Source organism: Saccostrea cucullata, unplaced genomic scaffold (genome assembly GCF_032062105.1).
Source record: "Saccostrea cucullata isolate Sc308-1 unplaced genomic scaffold, CSIRO_AGI_Scuc_v1 ctg2742, whole genome shotgun sequence".
In the NCBI taxonomy this organism is placed as follows: Eukaryota; Metazoa; Mollusca; class Bivalvia; order Ostreida; family Ostreidae; genus Saccostrea; species Saccostrea cuccullata.
In genome coordinates this window covers 31647-44003 of record NW_026935231.1, presented here as the reverse complement: position 1 = coordinate 44003, position 12357 = coordinate 31647, and the positions used below count along the sequence as shown (strand labels likewise).

The following is a 12357-nucleotide window of genomic DNA, read 5'->3' as shown; positions in this document are numbered from 1 at the left end:
TCATACAAGAAAACTATCAAATTAAATTTGATTTACATGTAAATCTAGGACTTGCATCATACTTGCTATGATTACCTGTGGTTGTCAGTGTTGATCTTGCTACTTTGATTATTCCTTTCTCAAATAACATGTCTAAGGATGTGGTTAAGAACTCCTTTAATTTCCCTTTCATATTGTCCATTTCAACAGGTACCTGTATATACATGTTGTAGATGACCTAAAATTTAAAACATATTTTACAAATCAAAACTTCACCCCAATCCAAATTGCTAGCTGTTTAATAAGGTAAAAACCTATAAATATTGAATACTTTTGTCATAAAGCATTGCATCCTTTGTTATATCTGACATCACAATTTAAAAGCTTCTGGAATGTTAGCATTTAATTTGAAATTTGCAGGAAGAAGAAAGAAACAAAACAAAAATTCTCAAATTTATTGCTGAAGAACTGAGGCTTCATAGCAAAATAAGAAATTTAAAATGTTACTAGTAACTATTATATAATAAATCCAATGTCACTGTGCCAAAATGCTGTTTTCTCAATATGAAATGATGATTTTAAGTGAAAACTGTCATACTAAATAGTTGAAAATGGAAGTACTGTATACATATGAAACTTACATTGGCTGGACAGCTGAAAACTTTGTAAAGTCTCATTATTGACTTTAAACGGTCCTTTAATGGCATGGCTTCAACCTCCTTCACTCTAGCCTCCAGAGATAGTCTGATAAGTTGCTGAATATCTTCTGATGTAGTTGTTGTAGATATTCTTTTTAAGGCATTCATCAATGATACTTTACCCTTGTCTACAACCTCACTCTTTTCTTTAAAAAAAAAGGTTGACATATACTGCTATATTTATCTCAAGCAATCATTAAAAATATATTTTGTTTGATGTACTCCAACCCACATTTTTCAGGTGGGTAGGTTGTTAGTTTTTTGTTTATCAAGTTGATAACTGTCATAAAAAAATCACAGACTCAGAAATTTATTGGTATTTTCAATACACACTGGATAGCTAGACAGAATTAATATTTCATTGCTATGAAACATTTCTATCTTAGAGAAATTATATATCTTACCTTTAAACTAAAACAATCTCTATTTCTAATGCAAGCTAAATATAAAAAAAATAATAAAAATTCAAAGTGCTGAAAAAATAATTGAGTAAGGGTGATTTTGTTGGGTCAGTCGGAGTACATCTAACAAATAATTTTTTTTGTAAGCCTACTCACAGAAATTTAAACAAGATTTTATCTGCTCTATGTGCCATTTGTTCTTTAAGCAAAACTAGTTCATGTATTTTCTGCATATTCATTTTTACCTTTTTCTCTTTGGCCTTTTTCAAGAACCAATATCTCTGGCTCTCCATCCAATGGATAATTTCCCTTGCTGCCTCCTTCCTGAACTTCTCCTTCCCTGCCTCTCTTTCTGCCTCCTTCCTGAACTTTCCCTTCCCTGCATCGCTTGCAGCCTCCTTCCTGAACTTCCCCTTCTCTGCCTCCCTTGCTGCCTCCTTCCTCTCTTGCCGCCTCCTTCCTGAACTTTCCCTTCTCTGCCTCCCTAGCTGCCTCCTTCCTGAACTTGCCCTTCCCTGCCTCTCTTGCTGCCTCCTTCCTGAACTTCCCCTTCTCTGCCTCCCTTGCTGCCTCCTTCCTGAACTTTCCCTTCCCTGCCTCTCTTGCCGCCTCCTTCCTGAACTTCCCCTTCTCTGCCTCCCTTGCTGCCTCCTTCCTGAACTTTCCCTTCCCTGCATCTCTTGCTGCCTCCTTCCTGAACTTCCCCTTCTCTGCCTTCCTTGCTGCCTCCTTCCTGAACTTTCCCTTCCCTTCCTCTCTTGCTGCCTCCTTCCTGAACTTCCCCTTCTCTGCCTCCCTTGCTGCCTCCTTCCTGAACTTCCCCTTCCCTGCCTCTCTTTCTGCCTCCTTCCTGAACTTCCCCTTCCTTCCTCTCAAGTTCTTCTTGCTCTTCTTCATTATCTTTCAATTCTTCTTGAAGTTCTTCAGAATTGTTTTCCCCATTCTTTTCCTATATAAATATTGCAAATTCTAAGTGAGACATGACTGCAATTTGTTGCAAATATAAAAAAACTGAAATGTATTTTTTTTTCAATAAACACATGCATAATTAATTTCAATTATATTATACAATACTTATTCAGTTTTAATCATACACTAAAACATCAATTTGTTTTAATTACATTACACCAATTGAAAGATCTTTATCTTAACTACAGCCATCAAGAACTCTTAAATAAACACAAGCAACTATAAGGCCATTTCTTTTTGCCCAACTCCCAATAGATAAATTAAGATAATACAGCATGATCAGATCTAGAGATGCTCTTGCCAGTTAACTCCCGACAATGAACTCATTAATTTCTCTCTAATTTGACATGCACATTTCTGCTATCAAAAATTCTCCTTGACCAGTGCTTCATAATTATGCCCATATGGGACAAACTGAATTCCTCTCAAATCATTAACATTTGTTACAGAATTTGTTGTAAAGTATATGATGAAAAAATAAGTTTTAACTTAATTTTAGCATTTTTTGATAAGGATACAACTATATTTTTACATTTTTTAGGATTATGAAATTTAAAATTTTTAAAGACATAGGTTTTTTTAAAAAATCACTTAAATTAAAGGTCACAGTGACCTTGAAATAGGTCGTGACACACCGTCTATCCAAGATGCATAAATTGTCCAAGTTTGATGACTGTAAGTCTAATAGTTTTCTAGTTATGAGCCAAACAAAATCACAAAATAAAAAAGAACAAGAGGCCCATGGGCCACATCGCTCACCTGAGTAACTTGGGTGATGCAGATCTTTTTAAAAGATTTGTTCTATTATATATATTTCTATGTAAAACTTGGATTCCCCATTGTGGCCCCGCCCTACACCCAGGGGTCATGATTTTAGCAATTTAATATCTACACTACCAAAGGATTCTCCCACATAAGTTTCAGCTTTCCTGGCCAAGTGGTTCTTGAGAAGAAGATTTTTAAAGATTTGTTCTATATATTTCTATGTAAAACTTGTATTCCCTATTGTGGCCCCGCCCTAACCTCGGGGGTCATGATTTTTACAATTTAATATCTACACTACCCAAGGATGCTTCCACATAAGTTTCAGCTATCCTGGCCAAGTGGTTCTTGAGAAGAAGATTTTTAAAAGATTTGGTCTATATATTTCTATGTAAAACTTGGATTCCCTATTGTGGCCCCGCCCTACCCCCGGGGGTCATGATTTTAACAATTTGATATCTACACTACCCAAGAATGCTTCCACTTAAGTTTCAGCTTTCCTGGCCTAGTGGTTCTTGAGAAGAAGATTTTTAAAAGATTTGGTCTATATATTTCTATGTAAAAATTTGGATTCCCTATTGTGTCCCCGCCCTACCCCCGGGGGTCATGATTTTAACAATTTAATATCTACACTACCCAAGGATGCTCCCACATAAGTTTCAGCTTTTCTGGCCCAGTGGTTCTTGAGAAGAAGTTGAAAATGTGAAAAGTTTACAGACGGACGGACGGACAGACGGACGGACGCCGGGTGATCAGAAAAGCTCACTTGAGCTTTCAGCTCAGGTGAGCTAAAAACTCCTGTAAAATGCAGAAAAATCATCCAATCATGATGAAAATCCCAGGCGCACACCTTCATATGGTGAATAATAAGTGTATAAATTTTCAGACAAATCAATCTAACAATTTCTGAGAAACAGTCCGGACAAAATCTTGTCTACAGAGGAAGGGACAGATGGACAGACGGACGGAAATGGTGATTCCAATAAACCCCCCTAAACTTCGTTTGCGGGGGTATAAAAAAGTCTTAAAAGACCAACCATATATACAGTGTTTTGCGTTTACCCCTCTCCCTTACAAATAGATGAAATATGTTTTCTCAATCAAAACAAACTATATCTGCCCATTCTTAAGGGCTTAAAGGGGGAAGGGATTTTTGGTTACATCAACAATGAATCGGGCTTCATACTCATTTTTACCTGTTTTTTAATGCAATTATATCCTTTCTTCCTTCCTTTTGTGGATACGGGTGGCGTGATGTTGTACATCCTTCTCCTTAGAAATCCCACCAATGAATTCTAGTCCATTTTTAAGGAAACAAAAAGAAATCAAAGGTAAAAAAACTGAAGTTATTATAAATGATCATCACTTTTAAGATTTTAGAGATTAAAGAATGTAACATAATTGCTTACATAATTATTTCGAAGCCCCTCAGATGGTCTATCCCTAAGGATTGGATATTGACTGGCCATCTGTCTTGCTAACATCTGAAGTTCAGCCTCTGATGGCCGACCCCCATTTTGGCCGATCAAAGAATCCATAGATATTCTGACTATGCGCCGTCTCTCTGTCTCAATGCTCTGCTTAGAATGGTGGGTTGGATTATCTAAGATTTCAGACTTTGGAATAAGGTACATGTAGTCATCAGTTGTTGCAAGCCTCATTGATGCAAGCTTCTTAGGCCTTTGTATTTGTGGTAAATAAGGTGGTGACGCTGACCTTTTTCTTTGGAACTGGGGGGAATCTGAGCCATCAGCACCATCATCATTCTCATGCTTCAAAGTAACGTCAATTTTGTGTAAAATTTTGTGTAATATTAAAAATTATTAAATTTTTCTGCATTTAACAAACTTCACAAAAAATTTGGTTGTGATTCTGGAGAGATACTCCAAGCTGCTCACTTAAAATCTTTGTGGGTCATTCTTTGTGGTTCATATACAATTCTCTTTAGAAAGTTAAAAAACATTGATCTAGGCCAGGTCTGATACAATCGCTAGATTTAGCTAGTTGCTACGTAGCTTGATTTACCTACTTAGCTTCATTTACCAACCTGATGTAGCTTTATTTGGCTACCAAATCAATTTATTTCTATAAAAATGCATTTTTCTAAGGGTGTAAAGAAAATATCATTTTGATTCAGAGATCATTTTCAACTTTGAATTCATCTGAAAACAATTCATAAAACAATCCCTCTGGAAGAAATTCTTTTTCAGCACAATTGCAATCAAAGTTCTGAAAGTTTTGGGGCTATGTATGACAAAACAGTTACTCCTTGTATGCAATGACAAAGAAGTCCAGTTCCGGTTAACATGATAGTAGGTTGATAATTATTCAGCAAAATGTAAAGTTATCATACCCAGCCTTGCCTAGCTGCACCCATGAGAAAGGACAGTTAACCAAACTATGGAATTACATGTTTTGCTCTAAAATGTCCAAAGGCAGAAATTTATAAACCATCTCTTTGTTTTTTAAACCTCCATAGTATAAATATTTATAGTCATTTAATTGCGATTTTTTTCTGTCTTTTTAATAAAGAGAAATTTTGAAAAGTTACAATGAAATAGCTAAATAAAGCTCCCCGAGGTAGGTAAATAAAGCTAAGTAGGTAATTCTACCTACGTAGCTAAATCTGGTGATTGTATTGGACCTGTAGCCATGCTTTATAGATTAAAATTAAATTATTCTTACCAGCTCTTCCAAAAATTTTCTAATTTGTTTTCTTATTTTAAATGATGTTGAAAGATCTTTAAGATCTTGTTCATTTAAGTCCAAGAAGGTCCTTCCATCGATGTCATTTTCTATCATGAAAAAAAAATCAACATAACAGGTCTAGTACAATACCCTGATAAAAAGATAAGGCTATTTAGCTTTATCAAGGTTTTATAAATACCTTGATCAAGGTATTTTATGTAATGAAAATTCAAAAAAAAATCTTTAAAAATTAAATACTTAAAGTAGAACAGTTTTTGATATAAAAATCAGAACACTGAGTTGTCATTAAATTTTTTACACATATACTGCACCTGATATCAGTGTATAAAATATATAAATTTGGTAGATCGGCAAGCGTGTGCTCTATGTTTTCCGAAAGAAAATGTGCTGTAAAATTAGTGAAAATTTGCATAAAAATGAGTCATTAAATTATTCAAAGGCTTGGAAGCCACTAGAGGGTTCAATACATGTGCGACCTCTGTATATTCTTAATCTTAAAACCAGTACTCATTTTGTGACAGGGGTGAAAACAGGTTTTCATGGAAAGTACTCAAACACAAAGAAATCAGTACAAAAACATGTCATGTGAGGAGATATTATATTATGCTTTCTTTTTGATGGAACATACTAAAGACCTGATATTTTGTCCTGATAAAACTAGAACTGTCAAAACAGGACAAAATATGTATCAAACATGAATTATGAAATTTTTCTTCCAATGACCTTGAACTTCCCCAAATTACCATGGGTCAAGGTTATGACAACACTTGGATCATGGGCAATCTTTGTGTGAAATGAGAACCTACCAAGTTTATTCATAAGACAGATATGGACCTGACACTAATTATGAAATTTTTCTTCAAGTGACCTTGAAGTTCCCCAAATGACCTTGGGTCAAGGTCATGACACACCCTTAGATCATGGGCAATCTTTATGTGGAGTAGTAGATTCTAGCTTTATCAAGCTATATATCTTTATCAGGGTATTGTGCTGGACCTGCATAATGAATTAAGGAGGCTCATTACACCACTTTTTGATGACGTACGTACTACACAAAAAAATAAACCTCCATTGTGTCGACCGGTTTCCTCTGGGGACGAATTCTACAGGTACCTCTATAATATGACCCTGACCTTTAAATCGCTTTCAAAATAGATGAAACATGCGGAGCTGCTTTTCTGTTTCGCCTTATCTGATTAGTTAGATATTTAAACTGTATTACAATCAACCAATCAGATAAGGCGAAACAGAAAAGCAGCTCCAAAACCTCCTCCAAAGCTGTCAATGGAGAAAATCTATGTATCCGATCAATAAATCGTTCCATTACGGGCATATCAAACGGTAATAGCGGGGTTTAGGTTTAAGAGACTAGTAAAAGAACATCTCCCAGACAGATTGCTTGCAATATTATGATAGGTAACACTAATTATTACCTTGGAAATCTGTCTCGAAGTGGGGAACCCCCCGTTTGTTTACAACTTTTGTTTCTTACCTTGTGTATTTTTATTATACCGAATAGGGCCATTTTTTAAACGTGAGAAAAAGTACAATTTGCTTGCATATAACAACATATAGATGTGTTTGACGGGGAAATTTAATATTTTCGAGGTATTATACACTCTTACATTTTTTTTCATTAAAAAAAGGGGGGGGGTATTATCCATACTTCAGGTGCCTGTGGTATAACATGTAACGTTAACATTACAAGGTGAAATTTAAAGTTTTTTGGGTGATTAACAAATACCTCCAATTATTGTAAGGATTTCTTCAGAAGCCCCTTTCTTCTTCAGCCATTCACAAATCTTCGGGGGATCAAAATCTTCGAATCCTTCCATATTTTCCGCCGAATGTATATTTGATGTCATGTGGAGAAAGGACAAATCAATTCGTGTTGAGATTAGTCGCGCAATTCATCTACATGTATATTCACAAATAAGTATTAAGAAAGCTAGTCTGGAAAAATCTTTCAAAAGATACTTAAAATATTATTTTTGTTTGTTTCATCCGTGTTAAATGATAATTTGAAGGTTATTTTGTTGCTTATTCTCTGAAGAATGCAATATACGACTAGGTCTATTGTACGACTTAATATTGATGAAAGGAAGTGTTTACATATTATGAAATATCAATATGGGCTGGAGATGCTCAATTTGTGTTATTTTCGTGGCAGTGACTTTGCGAATTTTGTTGAGGCATATCTTCTCAGAACATTCACATAACCCGAATTTCCAGGTAGAGTGCGGTGTTTCTGGATGCAAACAAATATATCGTAAATACAATTCTTTGTATCGTCACACGATGAAACACCACATAGACATGATGGATGCAGGTCCTGATGTAAACAACGAAATGAATGACGCACAGAAGGATCGTATCATTAACAACAACAACTCGATTGAAGACATGAATGATATAGAGATGGTGAGACCGCTTTTCCTGTTTAATTTGTGCAGGTCCAGTCCAAAGACTATTTCTACCTAAGTAGCTATTAATAGCTACCTAGGTATTTAAAGCTACCCAAAGTAGCTATTTTTACCTACTCTATATAAATTCTGCATTTTGCGACACTAAGACCAAACAGTGCAACATGGTGAATACCATATCTTTTGATACAAGCACACTAATGATGAATACGACAAAATTTTTTCCAGAAAATGATTACTTCCTCAATCGGCAATTTTACATTAGTTTCTATAAGTTTTTATAAAAATATGTTTTTTAATGAAATATATAGTGTAAAAATAAAATTATGTCTCACTTATGGCCAGGTTTTACCTGTTCGCAGGAGTCTGTTTGCGTGGAATTTTTTTCGCCCAATATCTTGTTTGCCCTATGGTTTGCCCAATTCTTATTTATAGATAAGAAATTCTAATATATATACTTGTAAATATGTGAATCATAAACATACAAGGTAGTTTATCATTCTTTCTATTTAGTTCCCTCACAAACTTTTTTTTCCCTCAAATTCTGATAAGAAGAGCAATGTTTATTTAGTCAAAATAGTTTTTAATTTTTTCAAAGGACCAAGTGTTTGCGCTATAGTTAATTAGATGATTAATATCAATGTTAATTAAGGGGATAAATCCGTGTTATTTTTACTAATTGCCCTATGTTTTGAAAACAATGAAAGGACTGAGATGAAACAGTAGGTGTGATGGCTGGTACTATTACATAACGTCTGATGGACACAGTGACGGTCTGTTTTATTTTGAATGTACAAAAAAATTAGGAAAGAAATTCATTAGATTTTTTTCTGCATTAAATTACGGCAAACAGACCCTGTGCGAACAAGTTTTTTGGCAAGCTGACTCTGGGCGAACAAGAAATAGGGCGAACAGGAAACTGGGCGAACAATTGTTAGGGCAAACAAACATGGAACCATTTGTGATTGTCATTGAAGCATCAGCTCAGTATCACTATGAATTAATTAGACTTTTCTTAACTTATTTTAATCAAAATAATTAGAAATTTTTAAGATTTATAACAATAAACATGTGTGCAAAAATTTATATATATTTATTAAGAAAAAATCACAAAGTTGACTTTGAAATCCTACGTTAAAGTACTGTCATTTATATTTATAAATCAGACTGTCAAAATATTTTTAAAATATTGAACCAAGGTATTATGGTTTTGTAGGCTAATGATGATGGTTATCGTGAGCATGAAGAAGATGATTTTGATGTGAATGATGTTGAAAGAGCTCATAGTTTTGATAAACGCAAAGCTGTGTCTTTCATAATCAATCTGAAAGAAATGCATCGGATACGTGAGGTTTGTATTGTAGATATTAGTTCCACATTGAACCGATTTTAATTACTGTGCATAGGTGCACATAGAGTTGAACTCTCATCACTTCTTTTTAGACAGCTGCAGAAGATGTTGCAAGTAGAGTAAACAATATTGTTGATAGTTACATCAACATATTGAAAAGAAGATTATACAATTATATGCAAGGGCTAGACAATGAAATTCCAGAGCACACCTTTAATGATTTATTTCACATAGAATTACCTTTCAATGGTGTGGTGACAGCTCACGAACGAAAAAAATATATCAAGGAAAACTTCCTATATGTTGTGAGTACATAAACTTTTTTCCTTATTTTTGTTAAACATAATCATGATAATAGAATTATGATATTTATTTACTTTCACCAGCTGAATAATAATGATATATCGATAATGCATATGACACTGAGGATTTTGCTGTATTTTTCTGTTTTTCTAAAAATAATTTCCAATTGACTATATTATTTTTAGTTACTAAAAACCTTGATTATGTTCATTTAAAACAATGTAATCTGACAATTATGTATGCAAATTTAAGTTGATTTTGTCTGTTTGAGCAAATATTTATATACTGAACAAAAAAAGAAATGCATAATCACAATAATATGAAATTCTAAGTTTTCAATATCAATGAAAATAGGCAACTGATTTAGAAGAAATCATGAAAAACACTACTTTCATAAACATGTTTAATCAAGGGAGATAATTCAAATCAATACAAGTTTATAGGTCAACTAGACAAGAACTTAAGGACGCTCTAAACACTGCACACTAAAAAGCTATATTTATTGGGTAGTTTTATGCAGTTAGAGTGATCTGCCCTTAGATGTAAAATTAAAGAAATAGCTATTTACTGTTAATTACATAATTTATAAAAGATTAAAATATTTTTGGCATGATATAAGACCAAGAGTAAGTTATTTAATTAATTATTTTCATTAATTTTCCAAATGTAAGTAAGCAACGGTGATTTCTGCTCACAAATAGTCCATTGTCTTTGAACATTTTTTCTGCGCAAATAAGGCACGTACCCTATGTTCTAAATGAATGAAAAAGTCTCAATATGAATATCTTTATATTATGTATGTTTTTCTGAGTCCTAAAAACAGTTTCTGTTAGTGTTTAGAGCTTCCTTAAGTAGATCAGATCTTGACCTTTCTTTTTTTTTAATTTAACTTCTGCAGGAACCAGAGACAGTGCATGTTGGCCAAAGGCTTCGAGTACTTCGGCAGAGAGGACATGCTAACTTGGATGTTGTGAGAGACACATTCATATATATCCCACTTACTGAAAGCATTGAACAACTTCTGCAAAATAAAGATATACTTGAACTTGTTATTAACCAGCCCACAGAAAGAAATGACAGGTTTTATTCCGATATTCAAACTGGTTCTGTTTATTGTCAAAATGTACATTTCCAACAAAACCAAATAGCTTTGCCAATTGTTTTATACTTTGATGACGTTGACATCTGCAATCCAATGAGTAAGCGTGCAGGGACACATAAAATTGGTTTATTTTATTACAGTCTTGGAAATCTACCAGTTTCATATCGATCCCGATTGCCAGCAATACGTTTGCTAGCAGTTATAAAAAGGAATATCATGAATAAACATAATATAAATGTTGTGTTAGAAAGAATTAAAAAAGATTTAGAAACTTTGTCCACTGGAATAACATTGAACATTCATGGAAATGAGTATAATATAGTTGGATGGTGTCTCTGTTTTGTAGGAGATACTTTAGCTGCCCATGAATTTGGGGGTTTTAAAACAGGTGTTGGTTTTGCATTCCAAAAATGCAGAAGTTGTGAATGTACATTTAATGATATGCAAGAAAATTTTGAAGAGCACCTTTTTATTGAAAGAAACTTAGATCGTTATGATGACCAATGTTATGAACTTTCAATGGCACAAACTCTGTCAGTTAGAGATGTCATTTCTCGGTCCTATGGAATCAACTTCAGAAGCTTAGCTCGTGATTTTCCAAATTTTGACTTAACCCAACAAATTCCTTATGATATTATGCATGTTATCTTTGAGGGAGTTGCAGTATATGAGATTAAGCTAGTTTTAAAAGTTTTATTAGATGAAAGATTTATTGTGATTACAGAGATGAATAATTTAATAGAAAATTTTTCCTATGGTTATGCAAATAGAAGTAGTCAACCAACTTCGATTCCAGCTAAAGTCATCAATGGAAATGAAACAACTCTAAAACAGTCTGCTTCAAGTATGATAGTCCTTATGCGGTTGCTTCCTTTTTTTCTCATTGATAAATTAAACTGTCCTTTCAATAACCAGTACATTAAGTTTTTGATAGAGTTGTGTGAAATTACATTGATACTATTGTCTCCAATAATATCTTATGAATCAGTACAAATGTTACGATTTATGATTTCAAGTCATTTAAGACAATTTAAAGAACTGTTTCCGGATAAAAACATTATTCCAAAACAGCATTATTTAATACATCTCCCATCAACAATAGAAAAGTTTGGTGCTCTTTGTAATGTTTGGACAATGAGATTTGAATCTAAACATAATTTTGTTAAGGAAAGGATGGCTGGGTGTCACAATTTTAAAAATATTGAAAAATCTATTTCTGAACGTTTTGCAATGTATGAATGTTCTTTGAATTTATGCGATAAACATCCATTGTTTAACAATGATTGCATGTTTGGGAAAACAAAACCCATTCATCAAATTGAGTACTGTAAAGAGAAATTAGAAAGTTTTTTTTGGTATTGATGCAAATCAAGTTAGGTCTATTCATGAGGTAAGTTGGATTTTGTACAAAGGTCAAAAGTTTGTATGTAACCAATGTGAGATTGCATTTGGTATTGCAAATGGCATGCCTGAATTTGGGACTTTGAAATCAATTTGGATTACTGAGGAACATACTGATGACTTTGAATTTCAACGTATTTACTTTAACTTACAAATGTTTGAAACTTTGAGTTTCAATGAAGAAATCCTTTCATATCATGTAGATAACCCTGATATACCTCAAGGAAATGAGCTCATACACATAGATAACATGTTGATT

General features: G+C 33.6%; 2 protein-coding genes across 2 annotated transcripts; one reads left to right on the top strand and one right to left on the bottom strand.

Annotated features, from left to right (window-relative positions):
* Positions 1-1562: 1562 nt before the first annotated feature.
* LOC134242288 (keratin, type I cytoskeletal 9-like) lies at positions 1563-7353 on the bottom strand. The gene is made up of 5 exons (XM_062724376.1): positions 7263-7353; positions 5495-5604; positions 4219-4581; positions 4006-4104; positions 1563-2027 (listed from the first exon to the last, which is right to left on the bottom strand). Exons 1-5 carry the CDS (start codon positions 7351-7353, stop codon positions 1563-1565), a joined length of 1128 nt encoding a protein of 375 aa, XP_062580360.1.
* A 463-nt stretch (positions 7354-7816) lies between these two features.
* On the top strand, positions 7817-12059 carry LOC134242286 (uncharacterized). The gene is made up of 4 exons (XM_062724375.1): positions 7817-7939; positions 9158-9292; positions 9385-9597; positions 10494-12059. The coding sequence occupies exons 1-4, from the start codon at positions 7817-7819 to the stop codon at positions 12057-12059; spliced, it is 2037 nt and encodes a 678-aa protein (XP_062580359.1).
* The last annotated feature ends 298 nt before the right edge of the window (positions 12060-12357 follow it).

Excerpts from the sequence above, each read along its gene's own strand:
- LOC134242288 (XM_062724376.1), bottom strand. The coding sequence starts at position 7,353 with ATGGAAGGATTCGAAGATTTTGATCCCCCGAAGATTTGTGAATGGCTG. Across the intron at positions 4,582-5,494 it reads GAAAATTTTTGGAAGAGCTG|CATGAGAATGATGATGGTGC; the intron begins GTAAGAATAATT and ends GTTACTTTGAAG. Across the intron at positions 4,105-4,218 it reads AGGGGCTTCGAAATAATTAT|AATTCATTGGTGGGATTTCT; the intron begins GTAAGCAATTAT and ends AAAATGGACTAG.
- LOC134242286 (XM_062724375.1), top strand. The coding sequence starts at position 7,817 with ATGAAACACCACATAGACATGATGGATGCAGGTCCTGATGTAAACAAC. Across the intron at positions 7,940-9,157 it reads ACATGAATGATATAGAGATG|GCTAATGATGATGGTTATCG; the intron begins GTGAGACCGCTT and ends ATGGTTTTGTAG. Across the intron at positions 9,293-9,384 it reads AAATGCATCGGATACGTGAG|ACAGCTGCAGAAGATGTTGC; the intron begins GTTTGTATTGTA and ends ACTTCTTTTTAG.